At 47.9% G+C, this 25,615-nt stretch overlaps 1 protein-coding gene across 4 annotated transcripts in view; it reads left to right on the top strand.

Moving 5' to 3' along the window:
* The window catches only part of LOC126526982 (ninjurin-2-like), a 77,928-nt gene extending 54,793 nt beyond the window's left edge, over nucleotides 1–23,135 (top strand). For all 4 annotated transcript variants that reach the window (XM_055068496.1, XM_055068497.2, XM_055068494.1 and 1 more), the window contains exons 4-6: nucleotides 21,337–21,591; nucleotides 22,407–22,561; nucleotides 22,866–23,135. In XM_055068496.1, coding sequence (XP_054924471.1) covers nucleotides 21,337–21,591; nucleotides 22,407–22,561; nucleotides 22,866–22,902 — 447 coding nt within the window. In that variant the 3' untranslated portion in view covers nucleotides 22,903–23,135. The remainder of the gene's footprint in view (nucleotides 1–21,336; nucleotides 21,592–22,406; nucleotides 22,562–22,865) is intronic.
* Nucleotides 23,136–25,615: the final 2,480 nt, after the last annotated feature.

Raw genomic sequence — 25,615 nt, 5'->3', positions numbered from 1 at the left:
GGTGAATTTTGTAAGGATATTTCTCGATCGAGATTCTATGAAGTTATGTCTTTTTGTGATTACTAGGAACTCGGTAGCGCGAAAAATATGGCAGATAAGTAATAACCATATCCTTAATAATTCCGTAATTTGTACTTATAGAGGAAGCACTTCAATTCGAGAATTGAGAACTCAAAGTCATATTATTAACTCAACAAAAACTTCTTAAACAAAACCGTTTTGGGTGCTACAACCTACAGTACTTTGGCACTGCGGGCGGCGCCAAGTATGGCAGTAGCGAAAGAAATATGAAATAGTGGACCAGTGACGTACGTTGATCCCTCAACCATCTCCATTGCGAGTGCAGACCAACAGGTTTCGCTGGCACGGGCTTCATCGCGGTCTTCTTCTTTTTTATGGTGACGCCAAGAATCGACGCGAAGTGTTGCTCTATTCTGTTCCCAATCTTTTGGTGGTACCGCAGCTCGGATAATCACGTTTGTCCGTATAGCAGCAAATAAAACAAGGCTTTATTGATCAGAATGAAGAGAACTAGTAATTGTCATAGCATTGGCGCCCGCGCAGCAGGGAGGCAGTTGGCGTTTTCCGTTTTTCTAATATGGTGGGGAGATCAGCGTCACTGAGACACAATTTAATTTTCGTTTTCGTTCAGGGCTGCCCACAGCCAAAATACTGCGGGCCATAGTACCTACGACGATTTTTGTGAAGTTGTTGTTGGGCAAGATATGAATGTCGGCCTTCAATTTTGCAAATGCAATGTTCCCGTTAAAATTGGTAATTAAAACTTTACAAAAATGTTTTTTTTTTTTTTTTCTTGTGACGTGAGCCGTATTTGCCACGGTGCCGCATTTGTATTGGTTGTCAAGCCTTACAGTCTGACAGAAGATGTGCACATGCGCTTATCACAAGTTATCAGTGCAGCACCCTGTGTTATTTGGCGCAGAAAAAACAGCGTGTATTGGCCTCGAGCTCTACCACTGTAAAGCTGGCGCCACCGTCGGTGTGACGTGCTATTAGGGATCACGTGGACATAGCGGCCGCGTCGGCTGCTTCGGGAGCGCCGAAGCGAGCTGGAAACGAGAGTTTAAGTTCCCTCGTACGCTGCGGTCTTCATTTAGTGGCGAGATTTTCCCGCTTCGAGTGTCTCCTTTACAACGATTGAAAGCATTACAATAAGTAGTGGCTGCCTTTGAAGGCGCGCAACATGGTAGGCTACTGCTCAGTGCCGCAGTGCCGGATCTACGCAACGGAGCCCCGTGTCAGCCTTATTCACACGTAGCCGCAGGACAAGAAGAAGCGTGAAGCTTGGCTCGCGAAACATAAAACCGGCAAACAGTCATCGGCTAATACTCGGGTATGCAGCAAGCGCAGACGCGAGGAATATTTATGCCACGGCGCCGGGTCTGCGATGTTCGAAAAACGCGCCCTGAGACGCTCGCCCGAGTCCGCTGCCCGACTAATGTCATGACGGTTTGGTTTATGAACTTTTCGATGCTATAGATACTGGCAAGTTCACTGGAGTGGAAAGAGAGCTGTAAGAAGCACATTAAAAAGAAAGCATGGCATATGGTCATGTTTGTGTAATGAAATAATGCACTGGATTACAAAAAAAGAAGCAGCACGAAATCGCACACTGAGAACACCGATAAACATATAGTCCGACGCAACTCGAGAAATAATATTGAAACGTCCAAGAATTTAGAAAAAGAAAGATTCAATCGTCGCGATGGCACATCACAGTCGCCGTAGATATAGGCGTCGAAGTCTCTACAACGAAATTATTTTTGAACAGCTCTGATAGCGCACACGCAACAATGGTTGCTTGTATACTGTCAAATGCTCATATTCTGCGGCCTAAAGCTCATGGCACGGTGCGAAAACGCGCACGCGGCGAAAGCGAAACAGTGCGCGGACAAGCATGCAGACGCGCTGTCGGTCGCTGCGAAGCTGTGCGATCGCTGCATTGAAGCTTCATTCTATTACGCTCCATTTAGTTATACCAACACTATAAGAACATATTTCACATAGTTTGCTCTCAGCGTTTGCCTACCTTTCACGCAAGAAGCCGGTTCGGGAGACTTCGTTGCTGCAATTGCGCACAGTGGCGTTCACTTTACGTATTCGGTAAAGAGATAGCGTCTGTAAACGATTCTGTGCTTTCAGTTTGCCCAATATTTTTATTTAGACAGTAAAAACCTTCTCTCGTTTCGAAAGTACTCACAGAAATGTCCGGGAGAGCTCCCGCGTGGTGTTTTCACTGAGCACTGACAGCAAAACCTATGAGGAGCGCGCCGCGTGATCCCTCAAACTACGCCTGATCCCCCAAACTTCCGATAGATGGCGACTCCGTAACTCCTCGCCGCCAATACTTGCTGCATTCGCGATCTCTGGGAAAGAAAGCGAAGGAGAAGGGGAGCCGGGGGACGTGCGAGGTATGCAAGGCGGCTGTACTGGTGCTAAAAACCCGGAAATTGTCGATATCCTCGCCTTCCTCGACTACACCCGGGGGGGGGGGGGGGGGGGCGACAGAAGACCTATGGGCCCCGGGTGCCAGACAACCTAGCTACGCCACTGGCTTGCACGTTTGCCCTTCGCAACGACTGCGTCGAGTAAAGCCATTGTATTTAAGTACGGACGACCTAAGTGTGTAGTGTTATTCGTTTTGGCAAAAATAAGCGCTCTTCGACGAGCTCGGGCTGGATCGCAAGCGCCGTCGGCCGCGGCATTTGCCGAGCTAGGCCTACCGGCCCTATCGCTGGCTGTCAGCGGAGCCGTCAGTGGACAACGCGCCGTCGTGAAGTGTTCTGTCACTCGCAGGGACATAGTTTTATTGAGTGTTCGCGTAAAGCGGAGCAGTGTTGTGCAGAATTCTTTATATTGGGTTTCTCGACGTGGATATGAAGTCTCCCGAGCGTTCAAGCCGGGGCGCTGGCAGAGCTTACGCGCCGCTCGCTCGTCCGGATGCACGCACCAACGTTACTAGACTAGCTTCAGTTGTAAAACTCCCCGCCCGCGCGCTTACAGCCGCTGTCGCCACTTCTGTGACATCCGCCAGAGGGCAACGCCTCGGCCTTGAGCTCGTGCGGACGGGCAGTTTGCGCGTGTTTCGCGCTCGCTGGCGTTCTCCCTTGTCCGAATTAGTGATACTACGAGAAAGCGGCATCCACCTACAGCAATAAGATTTATCGCGCCAGTTCGTTAATACTGAAAGAAGGGTAAACTGCACGAAACGAAGAAACGCATACAGCGAAGCGCGGAAGCTGCGTTTCTAAATGTCGTGTGTTTCTGCCTGTCGTCTTAACGTTTCGCGCAGTTTAGGCTCACGAGCCTGAATATCTGGCCAAAGTGCGTGATTGTAGAATGATCTTCATCCCCACCGAAGCTTCTCACCACGCCAAAGAAGCGCTACAAAAAGAAAGATGAGGTCGGTCTTTGTACACACAAGCCACAAAAAAAGAAAAAAAAAAAGAAGTCGGATTTTTCATTCCGTGAAGATGCTTAATCAGCGAAACTGAAACGTGCGGCCCCTGTGTTTATCACTGAGTTGAGGGTTTATTAAGGTATTTCTCAGTTATGAGGTTACACACCCAATCGGCTACGAGAGAGAACGACGTCACTGACGGTATGCCCGCAGTCCGCAGTTGTCGCTTGCGTTCGATGTCTCGAGTTTGCTCGGCGGCGTGGTTAGCAGCCTTCGCCTGCGATTTGCCGCTTGTAATTCTTCGAAATTAAATTTCTTCAAAATTAAATCTTTCCGTTACGTAAGACCATGAGTGGCTCATACCCCCGTAAACGCGGCCTCTCCATTACGACGACAGAAGTGAAGTGAAATTCTACGCTGGAAAGATGCATCAACGGCCACGCAACCAGCTGTGGAAGACGACGACGAACGCGGGAGCAGTGGCACGAGCGCGTGCTGTTGATTTCGCAGAGAGTTCCCGGTCGGCACGAGGAATCGCTCTGTTTCACGTCGAGCGAAGCGTCGCTTTGCTGGGAGCAGAGAAAAAGTGGTGCACCGAACTGTTGACATCGTTCCGATAGCGGCCTATGCAGCCAGGTACGCAGCACGGCGGCATCGTCTGCTGATATTCTTAAGAAACTCGGCGAAGGCTACAGTTCCAAGGATGACATGCTTGCGAAATTCGCTCTCAACAACGAACCACAGAATACATCAACGCTGCACCGCGTGCTCAGTCCGGCCTGCCCGCGTAGCCGGCTAGTGCGGAAGTGAAGCGGGCTAGTGTTCCTGTAAATGCTCCCGCAGGGAGCAGAGTTGCGCATACCTTTTCCGGCGCCGCTCGCACCGCTATTGGCCGAGCGCGAAAAATGACGTCAAATGATCCGCGCCGCTGCGAAGCCAACTTTACGGGCGCATCGCCGACTCATGCGAACTCGTCGTTTCCGTCAGTACCATCGCCATTGCAATCAGTGGACCGTCGATCGTGCGTTCAGAGGAGCAGCTAGAAGCTCTTGCATCTTGAATCTTTCTTTATTTGCAGATTTGCTGCTACTAAATAGTAAGCACTACTAAATAGTAAGTACTACTAAATAGTAATAGTAAATAAAAGTAAGCTTTGCTTAAAATGTGCACATGTCAACATTTGAAATGCGCTTAAATCTGTGTCTGCACCGCATGTATCGAAAACGTGCAGCTGTTGTGAACGATGGTTAGTGATAAATGGCGCTCTGTTAACGGTCACTGACATAACTGCAGGCACGATAGCTCTCTTGGCGACGGTCATTAATTGGCTGGTTTCGGCAGCCAAAATGCGCTAAGTGTCCACCTTACGTGTGTGAAGTTTTAAACACTCTTTAAAACATTTCTTGCTTTCTGGCCATGATAAGACAACTTCATAAGCATGCTGAAAATCATTGCACCGCTGTTTGTGGCAACGTACTGCGCGTTTGCGAGCGAACTTTGGAGCTGTTCGAGCCACGGGAGTATATTATTTTGGGGAATCGAAGGCGGTCCCACCCCATATTTGTACGTCCGTGTGTGTGTTTGTATATGCGTGTTTACATAGGTACATACAAAGTTTCGGTTGTTTGGAAGCCCACCCCCTCCGGCTGCACGAATGACTCGTTCGAGCGTAGCCTGTATTAACAAGTGCCCTATGCTAAGCGCCTGCGAACAATTGGCGCTTGCAGCTCGCGACCACCAGAGAAAAAGGCGGAACACCGCGCGGCATTTGGCTCCTGCGCGCGCGAGGAGTGGCTTCGCTGCAGAGCTGGATCACGGCGGCGGAACTATGCGCAACTCTGCTCCCTGCGGGAGCATATACAGAAACACTAAAGCGGGCGCGACTGCAGCGCCACGAAGGCGCGGGCGGGTGGCGGTTCCGCGCAACGGCGCCGAGTTTTAAAACTGAAGCTAGTCTAGTAACGTTGGCACGCACCGCGTGTGCCCCGAATCAACGCCTCCTACCCGAATCGCCGCATGCCGGATCTTGGCCATGAATGGCCGTGCCCCCTCACGGGTTGCAGAATCAATCGTCTTTCCTTTCTTTAGATAACTATCATCAGGCCGTGGATGAGAGCGAGGGCGGGCCGTCTTCTCTGTGCGTTGCGCGGGAGCGGGAGGCTTTGGAGCCGTCGTCGCCAAGCAGCGTCTGATCACCCCGAGGATATCGTCCTGCGAGCTGCTTCACTGGAGAGGGTCCGAAATGCAACATGCGTCACACCGTTGAGATCAATGTAGTTACCGTGTCCGCGCCCTGACCGTTCGTGCTTCGACGCTGCGCATGTTCGCGGCGTCTATTTGCATGTCTAGCACTTGCGCTTTCCCTGTGGCACAGCAGGTGTCGCACCGTCGAACGATGCGTGGTCTAATCACTCATGTCTAACCATCGAGCTAGGCACAGCCGTCATATGTGACTTAACGATGACTGTATACCTAAGTATAATTACAGCTAAATCAAAGGTTAACCAAGACTTTACCAGGCTAAACCAAGCTTTCACTTTGCATATCCAGGGTTGCTTTGCATATCAAGCTGCTCTCGTCTCTACGGGAAGAAGCCCGCACTCGGTCCATTGGATTACTCTCAAGACGGCGGAAACAAACTGGGCTACCGCCATACGAAAGGCAAGCCATAAGGAGCCTGCGCGGAAACAACGATATTGTGGTTCTGCCTGTCGATAAAGGGAAAGCAACTGTGCTACTTGATAGATTCCGACTGTATACGACCGAAAAATGTCGGTCCTGTTGGAAGACAAGGACACTTACGCTCCTTTGTCTTAAGACCCCACAAGTAGGGTACAAAGGAAACTGCAAGAACTTCTGGCCAGCCTTTTCAAGTACGTACCTCCGGACAAAAAGAAGTTGTACTACCACCTGCTCTGCACCAACGGCTCAGCCCCGCCATTTAAGGTCTACCCGAGGTCCACAAGGTCGGCGTCCCCTTGCGACCCAGAGTGGACTTTACCAGGTCTCCGTTGCAGAACCTATCAGGATACTTGCGCATAGTACTGAGCCCCTTAGCTGGCAAATCTAGGACACACGTGGCGAATTCCTCGGACTTTGTTCAAAAGCTCCGCAACTTGCAATTGGACGTTGAGGACATTATGGTGTCGTTCGACGTCGTAGCCTTGTTCGCAAGTGTGCCAGTCGATCTGGCCGTCAGCACATGCGAAGAAGTTTTAAAAAATGACCGACCATGCTCTCGCCGAACGCACGCCCTTTGACGTTGAGGACCCCTGCACGTTGCTGAAATTTTGCCTCAGCAACACGTATTTTTCCTACCGCTCCAGGATATACAGGCAGACAGACGGCACCGCTATCGGCGCGTCCATATCCGTAAATACCGCTGACCTGGTCATGGAGGCCCTCGAAACCAGAGATCTCTCCGGTTTTCAACCAAGACCCAAGGTGTTCGACCGCTACGTGGACGACTGTTTTTGCGTCTTACGAAGAGAAGACTTCCACAGGCTTCTACATGAGCTCAACGCAGTGCACTCAACGCTGCAGTTTACTGTGGAAATCGAAAAAGACGACTGCCTGTCGTTCCTTGACGTCCTTGTCCTTCGGAAATGTCGCGAGCTGTCCTTCACCACCGCAAGCCTACGCACACAGACCGGTACATTGATTTCAATTCTAATCATTCCGTGGCTCACAAGAAATCGGTTGCTTCGTCACTGTTGACGCGTGTGCGGATCTGCACTGAGAAAGACCGCCTGCCATCCGAGCTCAAGATGGTACGGTAGGAACTTTCCAACAATGCTCCAACTTTCCTCCACCATTTTGTGGCAAGAATTGAAAAGAAAGTTTTGCAGCCAGTAACAGCTAATCCGAAGGTTTTTTCCGCCAGCGCAGGCATTCCGTATGTTCGCAGGATAAGCGAAGCTTTGTCCCGCGTGTTTGCGAAGTACAACTTGCGCATTGGGCACGTGCCAAATTCCAAGCAACGGAACATGCTTGTGAACGTTAAGGGCCGCCTATACCAGATATCAACTTCCCTGGGGTTGTCTACCGGATTCCTTGCGGCGGTTGCAGCCAGGCCTATATCGGCGAAACTGGCAACTTCACACGGCGACTCAAGGAGCACCAGCGTAACGTCAGAAATGAAGATATCGCTGCGCTTGCTGAACATGCGCATATACGTCCGGACATCACATTGATTGGGACAACGCGGCAATCTTAGCCAAATAATGAAATCTGACAACGCGGCTTCTTCTTGAGTCATCCTTCATCCAGTTGACAACCGTGACCATGAACCGAGCAGCAGGATCGAAGCATGCCAATCATACACAATCAGTCATTACGTGACAAACTTAGCCTTTAATATGCCACTATACTCGTCTTTTCTGCCTCATTGTGAACAAGGAACCCGTACGAGTTCCGAAACGTCCTTCTTTTCGTTTGACTTGGTCAGTGGCTGCAAACCTTTTTTCACTTCAATGCCCGACCAGACGAATTTTCGTCGAAACCTTGACTACTATATATCCAGGGTTAGCGGAGCTAAGCCTAAGCCAATGTTTTTCCTTTCGAATTCATTTTTTTATACATTAATTTCTTTATAGCGATTAGTATTACGTGACAGGCGGACGGACGGACGGGTTTCCTCGTTGGGTAGACATGGAAATGCCTAGCATTTAAACGTTAAATTGCGTGCCCGATGGCGGGGTCGAATTTCGGTCTCCCCGGACAGCAGCCTGCTGCTTCAACCACAATCGGGCGGATATTTCTGTCGTGCCATCGCCGACTCTCCGAGATGGTCGCCGCGTGCATCACGCGCTGAGTTACACCAAAGACGTATACCCAAACGAGATCACCAGGGTGATATGTAACAGGCCGATGTCGTGCGTCGTAGCGGGCTTTGGAGTTTTCTTGTGATGCCAGAGTTCGCAGACGCGGAAGTCTCCGAGCCTCTTCAGCGAGGCATAGCGTATCGGCCACTGAAGGAGTGAAACGGGCAAGCTTTTAGCGTTTGATTAATCGCTTCGTATAAATTCCCAGATGTGCGTTGATTCTGCAAAAAAATTTTTTTTTAATTCACTAGCAGACTCTGCTTCAAGAAAGCAGCTTCGAACAAAACCGTGAAACTAGTGAAAGAAGCTCCGCTCCGTTCACAGAAGAGGCGACCACTCGTCTTCGGTTCACTGCAATGGGTACAGTCGTACGGCTCAGCATTCAACTGACGATGGCGCATATGCGGGATAGTTGCGATGCAACCATTCAAAGCAATGCAAAATGAGAACTAAAAAATCGTCTTTTTTTTTTTTTTTGACACTTGGTACCTCGCTAAATGTTTGCAATGAGTGTAACTCGCCTATTTCTTATCTTTATTAGCTTTTGGAGGTAACATTGAAGAGTAAAAAAAAAAAAAATATCGGAACGATGCACGTGTGCTTCCGTTACTGATTATACCATGCACAGGATGAGAGCCTTTTCTGACTGGCGCTGTAGCTGAAAATCGAAATATCAGGCAAACAAATTCGGCTGAGCTGAGGAAGCAACTTGCTGACTTCGAGAAGATATAAGCTGAAATTTAAGGACAGCACACTATAGTATACGGCTATAACTGCACGAACTGACGCTAGTTTCAAAATTCTTTCCAAGTGGATGTGCCTTGTGAGATCACCCGCTTCTTCAGTTCATGTATTCCAATAAGCGCGCTAAAGTAGTTAGTTGAAAAGTTAATTAGTGAACTTCCGTTGATTAGTCAGTTATGCATATTTTATTTCCTGTGTAAGTCTTCTGACTATAATCCATGGAGCTTATACAGTGCATGGCTATGGCGTAGCGCTGCTGCAGTGGTTGCGGGCGGCCCAGCTGTAACGGCGGCGGCGACGGCCACACTTCGATCAGGGCAAATACAAAACGCGCGTGTATTTAGATTTAGGTGTGCGTTAAAGAACTTCACGTGGTTGAAACTGTCCCGGGGTCCCCTACTACGGCGTGCCACATAATCAGATTGTGATTTCGACTCCTAAAAACCCCGAATTTAATTACTTTTAAAACTGACGCTGTACTCTCGAACCCCTGTGTGTAAGCGGGCTCATGAAAAGCAGATGAACCGATGAAAAAAAGTGTTTGGAACGTGTCGCACACATATTGAGGCAATTTTTATTGGTCCTTTGCTGGAAATCCGTGCTAAGGGAAATGCACTGAACGGTCTGAATGTTTGGTATTGTTGCAAGTCTGTCGTTATGTGGCGGGCTCACTTCTTTCATTGTTCCTGGCAATGCTTTACTTCAGAAATGGCCGGATGGGTGCTTTCCTATGCTAGACACGTAACATGACATATAATGTGCCCATGGAGAGTTCGTGCACGGGTTTCATATTTTTTAAGCTTGAGAGCGGTAACTGGACAATTGAAAGTCTTAACCTTTGCCCACTGCTGCCGCTTACGAGGCGTCCGCGACGTAGCCGTTGGCTGCGCGATGGACGCCACGTGATGCGCTCGCCTTGCGGCGGTTCGTGTCGGCGACAAGAGCAGCTCAGTGCCTGCAATCGCGGCGCGCAAGCGTGGTTTTGTTTGTTTTTGCTGTTCGTATCTCGCGGGACGCAGAAGAAATGATAGTGTTAAGAACTAGAAGCCGCTGAATTAATGTTTCCTAGAACGCAGCTTCACAAATCTCTCATTAGAAGTCAATACTTGCCAAGTTGGTTAATTGCGAAGTTAGCTGAAATGCAACGCGACTAGTCGTGCGGCACTTCGTGTTGCGCGGGCTTTCTTTCAGGCTTGGAAAAAAAGAAGAGAGAGAACATTTATGTGGCATGTATGAATTGAGTAACAGAAAGCTGGATCGGTAATTTTTCAGGATGTTCTATAATATTTTCTATTTGGCACTTTTGCTCTTTATATTATATTTAAGGGAGTTGATTAATAACTAATTATGTAATAAGCGAAATACAAATAAATAGGCTTACTTGCTTCAAGCGACGGCAAACATTACCTTGCTTGGTTCTGTCCAGCTGCGCGGCACTTGCATAATCTTAAAATTTGGCACAAGGTACGTCGTGGTGTCGTAGTCTGTGAAGAGACGTGCCCTTCAGTTCTCCGTATTCTTCTATCAGATTCGTGCCCCATAAAGACGACGAACGACTTCCTTTTGAGGGTTCCTTTTGAGGGCAAGCTTCCTGCTGCCGCTTCTGCGAAAGACATTGCAGGTTCGAACCGCCCGCCAACCGCTGACGAATCTCTAGGGAAAGCATCAGGCGAACGCCTGGCCGCGTCTAGGTACCGCGTCGTTTAGCGATACGGCCAAGCGCTCCCCACGTTCCCTATCGCGGTGTGCGTCCGCAAGCGGCAAAGCCACATGCATCCAAGGCCGACGCGCTAGTACGCTCAAAATTGAAACTTACAAGTTGTCGCGCCACCTTGCAATAAGATAAAAAAACAAGTGTTTGCTTACTAATGAAATTCTAAACGCGCACTTTCTGTTAGGTGTTACGCATAGACGGCAGTAACGTCGGCTAATTGGCAAAAACATGTGACAAAGGGTGTTCGAATATTAAGCGGCGTCCCACTGATGTCATCGAACGGCTCTGCCAGTCAGCGCCGCGAGCAGCCGACGCACCCCTGTTGCCGTCAGCAACGCCCGTTGTTCCATCGGTGTAGAAGGGAGGAGGCCGTCTATTCGAGGGGGCTTGCTCCACCGGGACACTTTGCGGGCCGCGCTTTTCGCGTGTGGTGGTGGTAAGACGAGGCTGCACGGCCGAATTACACATGTGCTGAAACTCCGAGCGGCCCTGCGAGTAACCGCGGAGCCGCGGTGACCGCAAGGGAAGCGAGGCTGGAGGCTGCAATTCGCACGAGCGGTAGCGACGACGACGTTGTGGTGCTGTACAAGCGAGTGCCGCCGGCGAGGCTGGTCAACGGTGACGGCATGGCTGGCGCCGGCATGTCCGAAGACGTCCGAGAGCCGCCGGACAGGCGCCTCATCGAGCGGGAGGCGAGTGCCACACTTACATATGCGTATGTGCGTGCATCGTTGCCGTGTACAAAAGGGCCAGAAGATCGCGCTTCTCCGCTGTCTTATACCGGCGCATTATTGTACAAGCGTCGTCTGCTACACAGTTTACGCGATACTCAGTTTAGATAAGTGCATACTACGGCAGAGTACATTTCTTAAGCCCTTGTATTTTTCATCCGTATGAGTAATAAGCATGCACTATACAGAAAACTCTTCGGCCATAAAACTTCCTGGGTATCTATAGTACAGATTAAGAATTAAATTTGCTCTGTTTTGTGGCGGCCGAGAGCAAGTGTACGCGCCATAAAACCACGAGCCGTGCAACGTCACCACGGTGCTCGGTGCAGATGGACGTATACAGTAATGTAAGTCTGCTGCGGCTAACCCAGCAGTACATTCAACCTAAATGAAAGAACCAAACACGCACATGCGCCAATTTAAAGTTGTGTATTCGCCACCGGTGTGATTTCTGTGACGTGCGCGTGAGCACAACGCGTTTGCGGTGCATATCCTCCGAAGCTGGGCGGTCATTCGCAGTCTTCCGGTAATCCAATTAGTAACTCACGTGGTGCTGTGTTGCACACGGTCGCCTGCAAGTAGTGTGGCTGTAAATGCGTGCTCACAGAGCAAGTGTCGTCTGGAAAGTGCTTCACAGAAGACCGCTTGCACGTGCGAGTGAATTTATGAACAACGTTCATTTAGCTCTGATCGGGATCCAATCTATGCTTATTTGCAGCGTCTCTTATAGCTCCTGTCCTCTTTGCCTGCACTCTTCTTTATTTTGTTTCGCACAAGGAGCCTCGTGTGTAAGCTTGCCGCAGTTTCTCAGCTCATTTGTTCATTCAGAGTTGAATAGAGAATGTTTCCTTCCCCCATGCTACACGTTCCCGAGTGGTGTCCCTCCTATGTCATTAGGTTACACACTCACGCACATTCGTCACCTTGTAAAATGTTCAATAAATGAATAAACAAGTCTCGATCCACTCAGATTAGAAGAGGCTTCCGGGAATGTCTCCTGGTGTGCGAGCCAAGTATCTTCGGCCGGCCTAACCCGGTCCGGCGGGTTTCTGCTCTCCAGTTTTCTCTTTCCAGTTTATTGTTGTTCCTATTTTCTTTCCCTCCTGCGATGAACGCGAGAAGTGCAACCGCTTCGTTGATTTGGCCTCGCGCCCGCTGCTTCAATTACGTGTGCTCTATGAAAAGCAAGACGGCGGCCCGGCGGCGCACACGGCACTGTAGTCTTGGCTCTGTTCGCAGGTGCGCGTGCGTGTGTGCACGCGTTGCCACGCGACACCATATACACGGTACAGCATGTACACTCTTCACGTACGTGAGCACTCCGAGCCGAGTTTGCAGGCAGATACCAGCCGCATTTCCCGAACGAGAAACTTGTATGCCCTTTGATAAACTTAACTTACGCGACATAGCTAGGCATATATAGTTGTGCAACTGCCATGTTACGAGGTGTGTTCAAAAAGTGTCAATCTTTTGGTCTGCAGGAATGCATTTGTTTATTAGGAGGCACAAGACCCTAATCCCCTTCAAAGTAGTCTCCTTGGTAATGCACACACTTCTCCCATCGTGCCCGCCATTGTTGGAGACACTTCTGTAACGCGTCTTTCAGAATGGTGATGAGTCTGACCGTCGCATTGCTCATGTCTTCTCTTGACTCAGATCGGATTCCTTTCAGCGGCATTTTCAGTTTGGGAAATACCCAAAAGTCACAGGGAGCCATGTCGGGGGAGCAGAGCAGGGAGCCTAACGAACTACAGAATGTTGTGTTTGGCGGAGAAAGTGTAAATAACGGGCGGGTGCGTGATCAGATGGAGCGGCCTAGTGTTTGCCGCCCACAGATCCGGTCGTTTGTGCCGCATAGCATCACGAAGGCGACGAATGACCTCCTGGTAGTATTACTTTGTGATGGTTTGGCCTTGTGGTGCGTACTCATGATGCACCACCATACGGCAGTCGAAGAAAACAATCAACATGCACTTGACATTGCTGCGGACATGCCGTGCTTTCTTTCTTTCTTTTTGGCCTCGGGGATGTCAGATGTTTCCGCTGTGATGACTACATCTTGGTTTCTAGGTCGTACCCATAAATCCACGACTCATCGCCTGTGATCGCAGTGTTCAGAAAATTGGGGTTACTGTTTGCATTGTTCGGCAGGTCCCGTGCGAGTTCTATACGGAGGTGCTTCTGCTCCATTGTTAGCGTTCTCGGAACCGATTTCGCGGACACGCTCCTCGTGACACAAGCCTCTGTCAAAATTGAATGTACTAATCCAATGCTTACCCCTATCTCGTTCGCAAGTTCTCGGACTGCGATGCGACGGTCCTCCACGACCAAAGTCCGCAATTTCTCAATGACATTCTCGTTTTGGCTTCTTGGGGGCCTGCCTGAACGCGGTTTGCTGTCCCCTGGTATGCGGCCATCTTTGATGCGGTTGTACCACTTTTTTTTTGCTTCTTTATCTGTGAGGTACTCATGCCATCGTCCCCGAAAGCCTGTTGAATCTCGCCTATGGCTTCCACTTGTACATCGGCAAGATTTTGTCAAGATTTGATGCAAAAGCGCTGCTCGTGTTGTCCCGTCATTTTACAACTTACTGGAATCCGACAAGCGTTCACTATGCGTGTGCTCACTCATAGGCCGACGGCCAGCAACTGACGCTTTCTGTAGGCGTAAAAATAATACCGCAAGCGGCCGAGTGTCCCCTCCGCACCTCCACCGAAGGAGGCCTCCCGCACTTCATTGATTTACGCAAGAAGGAAGGAGGTTCGATACTTTTTGAACGCACCTGGCATGTAGGCGTGGGTGGGTGCACGTACAGAGCCGTCGATCGATTGTACTGAAGTGTTCCTTGTAATAGTGGCACATGTAAACGCATTGTTCGGAGTTCTTCCGATAATTGATCTACTGCGTTCGCTGCTTTTGTGTGTGTGTGTGTGTGTGTGTGTGTTTATTGCGTTTTTGGTTGTAGAAGCAATAAATATTAACGCCAGCAACATATAAAGCAACCTATGTCCCTTTATCCAGATGTCAACCTTACCGTATAAAGAAAAGTGCGATTCCAAATGTAAAGAGTGTAAGGAAGTTTATTGAGCGAGTCCAACAAACGGGCGGTAGCTCGGAACAGTGAGCACGGAGAACAAGATGGTGGTGTTCGAACGCCGGTCTCGTGCCCTCCGCTCTTGATGATGATCGGTATGTCATTCTCTTCCTTTCTTCATTACAATTGCCCCCGTCGAGAAAGGTGGAGCCATCCTGGCGATCTAACAGGTGGGTACAAGAGGGTCGAAGTACGGCTTGAGGCGGTCTATACGTGAACAACATCACGTCCACGTCGACGACGGTCGCCTTGCAGCGTATATAAACGCTTTAAATATGGAAGTGAAGCGGGACAAAGGAAGATGGAGTGATCCACACTGGTCTTAACATGTTCGATGTCGCTATACTCGCTGGAGCCGACTTTTCTACGATTGTCTTCGTCAGGGCTGCGCTGACGATAAGACAAGTGCCCTTCCCTTGCAGATCTGCGTTGGCGCCAGCGACATCCCAGTTGGTCGATAACTTTATAAATGTCTAATATGTCTGCATCCATGGTCGGCAAACACAAATCTGGAACCACAATTGTTCAGTCATTCCAGCGACCTCGACAGGTACAGGCCTGGTACGAGAATCGCCACCGCTGAAAACCGGGCACCTCCACGTGTAGCGGCGCGTCAAGCGATATGCAGCGTATTGTCAGGCCTGCGCACAACGTGACTGCTTCGGCGCTGCAAGCATGTTTTCACATAGGCGGGTCTCGTTAAGCCGATAAAGCTCGCTTAGAAAATTAACGAAGCTCTATTGGAGGTGTTCCTCTTTAGCTGCGTCATTCCTTTCTTCTTACGTTGCCTGTGACAGACAGCACAATTCTATCTCATAGGCTAAATTACTCGATGAGGTGGCCATTACGCCTACAAGAAATCAAGATACTTAAGTGAATAATTAACGCATTTGCACTAATCAAAAGTACTTAATTACGGCACATATTTGAATACGAATTGTAGCTTAGTACGACAGAAAGCTGAGCTAGTTGGTAAGGATTCATTATGCAAAAAAAGGTGAGGCGTGCAGACAGGACACGAGAAGAGAAGTGCGCCACTTTCGTGTTGTCCACTTCTCTTGTGTCCTGTCTGTACGCCTCGCCTTTTTTGCATAAAAAATTGTAGCTAGTGAGCTTGCAGGGCATCTCAACTTGGAACGAATTCTGAAGATTGCACCGGTGTCGAGATATGCGCCGTCAAACTTGCGATAAAAATGCACTGTTACACTTACCTTTTTTATCGAAACTCTGTTTCATGTACTGAAGCATGAAAATAACTGTAATGCCAAAGCATTTCTTCGGACACTGAAAAGTAACATCTAGAAACTGGTCAGTCCTGAGAATCCGTTCCAAGTATATACGCCTCGCGAACTCACCGGCTATAATTCGCACACTGAAATATGTACCGTAATTGCTGAAAAACTTATTTAGTGTAATTACGTTAATTATTCAGTCAGGCATCTTGATTTCTTGTAGAAATGATGGGCTGCCTCATCGTATAATTTAGCTCAAGGCTTAGAATCGTGCTGTATACCACAGGCAATTGAAAAAAAAAATTGGTGCAGCTAAAAAAGAAAGAGCAGCTGGTACATCACGAGCTAAACATGGCCGATAACGTGTCTCTCGGAATTAAGTCTTGCGTGGAGCTCTGTCTGACGTGACAACGCCATGTTAATTGCAGTGAAAAAGAAAAAGAAGAAGAAAAGATGAATTCGGATACCGAACATAAAGTACGCTTGTAAGCAAGTTTAAAGCCCGGTCTGGAGTTCTTCACGCCCTGCGATTGAGGTAAAGGTTCTGCGTGGGAGTGTCTTTAAAGTCTCGAGCGCGAAGGCACCGCGTGGGATGTGGTCGAAACCGTGTAGGGCGTGTGCCCATGCCGATCCAGGGGCGCAAGACACGTCACCAAACTGTTACGGAGTCCCTTGCATGGGCCAACTCCGGTTTACCTACTCGAATACGTGTCAAACGTGTAAATACTCCAAAAGAGAACCTTTGAAACAATCTGAATGAACTTTATTACATTTAAGAGATGTACTTTACTTTCTGACTATCGAGAAACACCTTTATATATGTGGTATAATATTTCTTCATAAAAATTGCCAGAAAATTGTAATATATCTTAGTCTAAAGAGAGATACTACCAAGTTTATCGCTCCGCAACTTCGTATCAAGAGCAGATATCGAGGTTGTGTAAACTGCATAGAAAACTGTAAACTGCATAAACGCCATGGCTGCCTAAATCAGACGTGTGCTGTAAATTATAAAGCTTAAGTGAAACCTTTAAATCATTAGGGCAGGTTTGCGAGAGACGTATTAACAAATCAGTGATATACTTCGGAGTAGTTTAAGATATGCCAATTTTGTCCGCTTCAGAAATTCATGACAATCCTGCGATAAGGCCTGTTTCCGCAGGGCCGTTGCACATATGACGGATTACACTAATATCCCCCCCCCCCCTCTTTTATTCTTTTTCGGTTTGGCCAGGGAAATGAAGATTTTTTACCGGTGTTACACGGTGCATTTTCTATGGCAATTGAGCTCCATCTGGGTCGAATTTATCGATCGCGATTGAATCGTTTGCGCAGGCTGCGGCATGGGAGCCAGTCGCAGTCGGGCTATTCGACCGCGATCGAAAATGCACCGTATGACACCGGTATTAGTTTCTCTAAAGTAATGAATTTTTATAATGTATATGCTATAGACAGCTTATTAAATTTCTCTATTAAATGTGACAATTAAAGCTTATCGATATCGGGCCAGCCGACGCGGAGAGCAGCCGTGAGGTGTAAAGCTTAGATTCAGTTTTATAGAACATAAGCTGGCTGTCATTTACAATAAAGATCAATATTAAATCAATTTAGATAGCAAATACGTTAAATATGACAATTTCATGAGTTTTACGGGAAAATGTTGATTGCCAGACTGCCGTCGCCTTTAAACGCCGCGTCGGCAAATCGGTGTGACGTCGCCCATGGGCCTCAACGCGTGGGGCTTCAGCGTATGGGCTGTATAGAGCTTGCAAGAGCTTGCTGCAGGTTTAGTCCTTGATTCCTTTAGCGTGCAACGTAATCTCTCTCTCTCTCTCTCTCTCTCTCTCTCTCTCTCTCTCTCTCTCTCTCTCTCTCCTTTTCTTTTTTTGATCGATTAACAAAAAAGCAGGATACCAGCGCAAGTATACACGACTTCATTGGAAAGTGGTGTTGCGTCGTCACGCGGCTTTCCTTCTCCGCTCACGGTAACCGCTTTGGAGAGGCGTATGCAAGATTTTCCAATCCAGCTTCACGTACTAATATGTCCTCTTTAGAGTCCGTTTTGTGTCGCATAAATAGCTCGAGTGCCGACAGCACGGATCGTGAACCGTGGGCGCGCGTCATCGACACATGCGAGCATTGGCAAGCGTGCACACGTCTCCTTCGTGAACGTATCGACCACGCGGCGCCCGCCTTCGTTGTCGCTTCGTGCAGTGTGGGAGATCGCATCGGAAGCGACAAAAGTCGGCGTTCGACCTCGCCGCCGACTCCGCAGAGCTCGAGCCGGAAGTGGGCGCAATTAGGCGAGACCGCGGCCCGCTTGCAGTGCGCGTCCTGTCCCCGCACGCAGCGCGCCGCTTGCTGCTTGCGCGGTCGACGACTGCGCGCGGGCCTGTGTACGGCGTGGACCGGTTGCTGCGAGAAAGGACCGAGCAGTTTTGCCAAAAGTCACGGCGATAGCTAGCTTGTCCTCAGATGCGCAAAAAATGCGCATCTGAGGATCCTTTCTCATTTTCTTTTTCTTCCCCAACAGCATTCCTTCACAATAGCATACTTGTAAAGACTACACTGCGTAGCACGCAATCTCTAAACGTACAATCTGTGGCACGACTGCGTAAATTGTGCAACACGCACTGATGTGTTCTTTGAATGCGTGAGCTGACGCGCCGACTCGGCTTGTGCGCCGGAAATCACGTCCGTCGTCTAAAAGGATCGACTGCTCACCAGCAGCGGCGGTTAATTAGTAGGCACCTATGCTAAATATGCATCGGGCGGGTATGTACGAGAGGCGACGTCGTGTATACGTGTGTATGACGACGTTATTGCACACCCGGCGACGAGTCAAACGCCGATAGTAGCTATGCACCAAATAATATTTAAAAAGAAAATGCCTGTGGCACTATCCACTATCCCTTGAGCTAAATTATACTATGAGGAGACCCATTACTTCTACAAGAAATCAAAGTGCCTGATTGAATAAATAACATATTGAACTAATTAACTTTAATTAATTACTTTTCGGCACAGATTTCAATCTACGAATTGTATAACCGGTGAGTTCGCAAGACGTGTCCACTTGGAGCAAATTATTAGGACTATACCAGTTTCGACATATTATTATTAATGTTCAAAATGTCCGACAAAATTCATTGGCGTTCCAGTTAATGTTGTGCTTTAATGCACAAAACAGCGTTTACTCAAAAAAGTAAGCAATCAGCAACAGCACATTTTTACCGCACATTTGACGTCGCATATATCGAAACAGGCGCCATCTTCGCAATTCTTTACAAGTGGATATGCCTTTCAAGATCCCTAGCTACAATTAATAGATTGAAATAGTACACATAAAGAAGCTAATTAGTGCAACTTTGTTAATTATTCAATTAAATATTTTGATTTCTCAGAGTGTCCGCCTCATCAAGTAATTCAGCTCAAGGGTTAGAATTGTGCTATGTGCAGTAGGCAATTTTTAAAAATTTGGTGCGAAAAAAAAAGAAAAGAAACTATGTAGTCGTCATTGTAAAAGTCGCACATATCACCGAGTTGCCACGTAGGTTCGCACTTGCACTTCTGCGGCAAGCGAAGTTTGAATTCAACACAGCTGTTCCCTTTCACATGCGTGCACCGACTGTGGCCGGTCTTTTGCATCACAGCTAAAGTTGTGCTAAAGCGTCCGCGAGTTAACGTGAACTCTCTCGACCGACCTCTTTCCCTGTATAGCTCTGGCAGCCTGCACTAATGCGTATTTTGCGTTTGTGATGCACTTGTATTTATGTATGGCACCAAACTCCACGGTCAAGAACAGCGGGGTCTACATTAAAAAAGAAAGAAAAGAAACATGACCATTGCTTCAAAATGCAATAACGAGAGAAATAATCTCTTGAACGTTGATGAATGCGAACATGAATATGAGAGAAGCGTACTTTGCCTTGAATGGCATAAAAGCCATGCACCAGACATGCTCTGCTAAAAAACTCGAAAAGCCGAGAAAAGAATGCATAGGGATAAAAGCTAGTGATCTATGCTTTCTGCGAGTAGTGAGCGTGACCGACAATTTAATAGGTGCGCGTACGCTCACAGAACACCGAACACAGAAGGTACGTGACCTACCAGCACCGAAGAAAGCGGATGAAAAGGCCGATATAAGCACGCGATATAGATGGTAGAGCATGAAGAAAGACGCACGAATGAAAAAAAAATAAGAAAGGTAATAAAATAAAACGCCACAAGCATTAACGTATGAACCCAAATTAAGGAGGCGGCCGCGCTTCCGCCAGCATTGCATATAACGGATGACATAGAAAAGTGCGGTAGAGGCATACGCGGCGCGCTTTGCCCAACGTCATTCTCGCGGACTTCCTTTTTTTTTTTTCGTTTCTCTCTTTTTTTCTTTCTATCCTACCTTTCTTGACAGCAGCGAACAGAGCCATTGTGTTTCGGAGCGCAAACCGACAGGCAGGCCGCGTTTGGCCGCACTTGTGCTCAACACACAGACACGGGCTTCCGCACGCGTCCCTGAGACCGCGTAGAGTTCGCGCACCACACCCGTTCTCGGCGTGCGGCGGTTGGTGTCGTCCTGCTGGGAGCATCGAAACGGAGCGTGACTCATGCGGAGTTTCGAGCGGCCGCGTGGGCGCCGACCTGTCTGTGCGCGATGCGACGCAAATTCCCTGGAGACGCAGTGAATTCCCTGTTCTCTCCCTAGGAGACCCTCGGTCGCCTAGAAATCCCCTAGCAACTCCCCAGACAACAAACGCACGCGTTTGTCGAGGTTTCGGTTTCGGATTCGCGCCGCTTTTGCGCGATTGATCGCGACGTATCACGTCGACCAGCGAGAGGCGTTTCAACTCAGTGATTTCGCCTACGAGACGGCCTGTAAATGAATACTTCGGAGGAATAATTTCTAGCACAAATGCAGCGGTATAATTTGGACGGCATACCTTAACGCACGGCCTTTACGCGCGGTAATTTCCTTTTCTCCTCTTGCAGACGTGATGGGTGACTGAGCTGTATTTAAATAAGACTATGATGCATATCCTTCCATAAAGTGTCACTTGCGTCCGACGCTGAATAGAAAACTCAGCAAATCAAGGAGAACGTATCAATATTTGTTGTTGTCGCTGTTGGATGGGCATTAAAAGCTTCATCAATTCATAAAGCCTTAAGGTCAAGCATATGTAACAACGCACGTCGAGGATCCCGACAGAATTATTATGCGTAATCTGTTGCTGAAATATTAAGTCTGGTACTCTGGTGCTGAAATATAAGCGCCGTACGTCCTGAAAATGCTTATCATATATAGAGCTTCCACTATATATAGCTACTTCAACTATTATCGTCAATTATTGACTGGGGGTTTTGTCGCAGCAATCCCCCCCCCCCAGACCCAGCCACGCTTTTTTTCTATTTCCTTTACACATAGCAGCAAACCTTGCAAATTACGCGCTAAGAACTGTCAGCGCGTTTGCTCGGACTTTCGATGGCAGCTCCAGAGCGTCAGGCGCGCAACGAGGTGCTCCGCAGAGCCGGAAGGCTGTTCGATTCGCTTTGAAGCGTGCCGCACTGCCTTTCCCGCAGGGCAGCCCGGAGGCACCGTACCCACCGGCCGAGCCGGGTTTCGTGACGCCGTCCGTCGGCCCGGGCGGCAAGCGCGTGCGGTGCATGGACATGAACCTGTACGCCACCAAGAAGAGCATCGCCCAGGGCATGATGGACATCGCGCTGCTCACGGCCAACGCGTCGCAGCTCAAGCATCTGCTGCACGAAGGGCCCGAGGCGAACCGCTTCTACGGGCTCACCGTCGCCTGTGTCGCTATCTCCATCGGGCTGCAGGTACAATACGCGCCAACGCTCGGCTTATAAGCGACGTTCTGCGTGCCCTTCGCTGTGCAGGCCGTTGCGTGATCACAGCTGCTGCTGAGATGAAACTTCCATAGCGTGGTTGGTGAAAATCCCGCACTACAGGTGCGGCAATGGCTGGTGCGGGAGGGAGGCGTGTGCTCGCCTCAGCTTTGTGCTATAGGAACACAATAAGTGCGCAGCTACAATTTTTCCTGCTTGCGCGATGATGGTCTCGCACGTAATTGCAGCTCCTTTATTCTTTTTTCTCGTAACGCCTATGGCCATACATGTAGAACACCATGATAGACAAATTCTTTCGGTTTGAGCACCATTTCTAGAAAACTCGCACCTTAAACGATTTGGCAACACTGGTTGCTCTGTAGTAACCAAGTCTATCTTCCTGCTGGGTACATTGAAAAAAAGAAAAGGCTGCTGCTGCTTGCGACATTCAGGTGCTCCGGCCATGCTTAAAACGTACCAACGTGGACTGCACAAAAGACAGAAAGCTCATCCAGGAAATATGTAGAAATTTCGTGCGCGTACATACCACGTATTCTCAAGAAGATATCAGTAGATATATATTTCAGTAACCTGTGTTGACTCTTCACAGCATTCATCTGTTGATTCTATTTCAATTATTCTATTTCAAGTTAAAGCACTGTGCAGAACTCATCTAGCAATTCCGCTTTTACTGAAGGTTACGATATGCTAAACCTTTTCACTCTAGTGCCTGAAGGGAAGGTTGAACCAGCCATGTTGTGGAAGTACGGTCGATGGTGTACAGTGACCTGAACGTTACAATGCAGGTCATGGTGGGGATACTCCTGATATTCAACGGCCGATACAACATCAACAAGACCCACCAGCAGCGGAGAGCGGAGCTGTTCAACAATGTCATAATCATCGGGGTCTTCCTCATAACGGTCATCAACGTATTTGTTTCTGCATTCAGTGGTCCAGAGTAAGCATCTCTCATTGACGCACAGTAGATTTTGGTGCGCTTCTGCAGCGACATAATGATGCGGAATGGTTGTCGAGTTCATGGATGACACAACAGTTATAATCCCCTTTTTGTTGGAAATCAAACCAATGTACTACCATTAAAAAATAGAACCACCCAGATTTACAGGGGTGGAACATGTTTACAGCAGGCAACTGCACATTTGAACCATTAAACAACTGCACTAATGTATTTTAATGCTGTCTCAGGTGAACAATATTTTTTAGAGCTGATGTAACAACATTTATTCTTTCTTTTTTTCCAGTTCTCCCAGATGGTCTGAACGTTCACGGCTACCGTGAAAATGTGTATTACAAGCATTCACTTGGCATCTTCCTCTGACATTGTCATCGATTGCCTTTTTTTTTGCTTCTGTGTATGCTGCACTAAACCTTGATAACAGCTTTTTAAACGTTGCATATGTTGTCAAGTTTGAAGAGCTGGTGCTGTACTGCATTCGGTAATAACCTACGGCTAGTCGTGTCTCAATTTCAAGGAACTTCTATATGCAATAAAACAGTATTGGTAACACCTGTTCCATTGTGCTATACTTCAATACCGACCAAGAAGCACTGATTTTCATCGTGAACTGCCGACGCTTTCACCCCTTTCGGGAAAATGACTTTTCCCCCCTAAGAGAATGAGATTAAAGAGCGGAGTCCACTTCAGTCTCTTCATCTCTCTCCATCTGCAGAGATTTAATTAAAGAGATATCAAACTTTATTGGAAAATTATAATTTCCCTTATCGTAATTGAGTAACTGCTACAGTGCATGTACAAATTTAACACAGACAAAGTCATCCGAGCATAGCTTCTAATTTGTTCAGAAATTATATATATATATATATATATATATATATATATATATATATAGTTTTTTAACGAACGACATGTGCATTCTTTTCACACAATATGTATGCATTGACAGTGTCGTAAGCGAGGTATCGATCCGGAACTGAATCCGGGCTCACACTTGACCGAGGGAGGGTGGGAGCGCAGGCGGGTGTTGTCGCACGTAATTTTATTCCAGGTATGCCTGGTACACAGAAATTTTGAGAGTGCATATACAGTTCCCATTCAAACAGTTTTCTGGTGGTGGAAGGGGCTCATTGTTTGCAGCTACTGCCAGGGCCGTAACCAGGGGGAGGGTTTTGACACCCCCCAAAATTATCGCAGCGGCGATATACTGTTTAGCACGACTTACATATATGTCATTACATGTATACGTCAAAATATATATGTTTATACAATTTCTGTTAATTCAAACCTTGTGCGTTCGCCAGATTTGGTAGAAATTTGGAACTAACAGGCGGCAAAATGAACGAATTCTAATCTTTTCTTTTCTTTTTTTGCTTAAGTAGTGGGTCGACTACTTCAATGCAGTGTTACAATAACTATACATGTCGTCGTCGGTCACTCGCCCGCAAAACCCAACTCTGTCATCTGTTCCGAGGAAATCACCAAAGAGACATCGCTCAGAGCCTAAGCCGTCGTCATCACTGTTGGACAGGTTCCTGCGGTCACCGTCATCTGCTGAATTCTTTGTGTTTACAAGCTTTAGTACACGTCACCGCTGCACGCATGACGGGTTGCCGGTGTGGCTCGAAATGACCGCAGCGGCATGCTGTCACGTTCGAACTAAACGGGTTTTCTCTGTAGCAATGTGTGGCTTCTCATCGGGATTTTCCAGTGCGTTTGAATTAAACGAGAAGTCGAATTAACCGAAGTCAAATACAAGGGAGTCGACTATTATGACATGTGAGCGACGTGTTCGATTGGCGTACAATATCTGCCGCGGTGCCCTGTGGCCATGGCGTGGTGCTGCTGATTTTGAGACCTTGGGTTCAATCTTGGTGCGGCGGCTGCATTTCGATGAAGGCGAAATACGAAAACGCTCGTGTACTTAGATTTAGTTGCACGTTTAGGAACTCTTGGAGGAACAAAATTAATCTGGAGTCCTTCACGACGGCGTGTTTCATAAGCATATTGTGGTTCTGGCATGTAATACGCCAGAAGTAAATTTTTATTTCACGCGGAAAAATAAATGACTATTTCAAAATGGCCGCCGCTGTCCCCACTAAATCCCTCCCGAAAATAATTCTTGGCTACGGCTCTGGACTGGGCGGTTGCTTTTGATCACACCCGGTATGTAAATAAAGTACGCGCAATAATGATCGACGTACACATTATTACTGAGCACGTGCTTACATAATTACGATTTTCTTTTCTACTTTTTTTTGTTAGTACAGTGGTGAAATGAACAGCAAGGCATACTTTCTTAGTATTTGTTTTTCTTTCCCTGGAGCTCAGGAGCACCGCCGAGTTTTTAATACAAGATAAATTTACGGTGTTCTGCTGTAATTATTCTAGGGTTAGGCAAACATACGTGTCTAAACCGGTTTTAACCCTTATTGTCTTGCTCTGAAGTTGAGCCGGAACGAAAACCGGAACCAAAAAATTTACTCACCATCCCGACCCTGCGAAAGTGGATGGCCAGCGAAGCTGTTAAAAACCACTCAAATGCCATAGGAAATGTTTTATCATTCTGCCTAGCCTTAGCATAACACTGTTGTTGAGCATTACGATTTTGCACTCTTCAACACTCATTGTATTCACGCTGCTTTTTGGGAAACTTTGCTTGGTCTACCCATAGCAGGCTTGCAGTGAACTAAATGAGTTGCTAGGCAGGTCTCCCTTTTATATATGAAGTTTGGTGACGTCACCCACTGATTCGTACGCTGCTGTTGCCCGTTTCCCACCGGAGCAGCTTAGGCAACCGTAATCTTCACCGGGAAACGCACACAAGGAACGTGCCTCGCACTGTTCACAGGCGCCTTGTCATCGGTCATGCGCTTTTGACACTGCTTTTCATTATTGAAATCAATACTGAGCTGTGTGTTGTATGCTTATACTCCAAAGGAGATATGGACTTCCTTTCTTTTTTCTTTTTTTTTGACGGCCACGAAAAATCCCGACCCATTAGAGATTAACAGCTTCGCTGTAAAAACATTCGCT

This window comes from Dermacentor andersoni, chromosome 9 (assembly GCF_023375885.2).
Source record: "Dermacentor andersoni chromosome 9, qqDerAnde1_hic_scaffold, whole genome shotgun sequence".
Classification (NCBI taxonomy): Eukaryota; Metazoa; Arthropoda; class Arachnida; order Ixodida; family Ixodidae; genus Dermacentor; species Dermacentor andersoni.
Note: the sequence above shows the minus strand (reverse complement) of the source record. Positions and strands in the feature narration are given on the sequence as shown.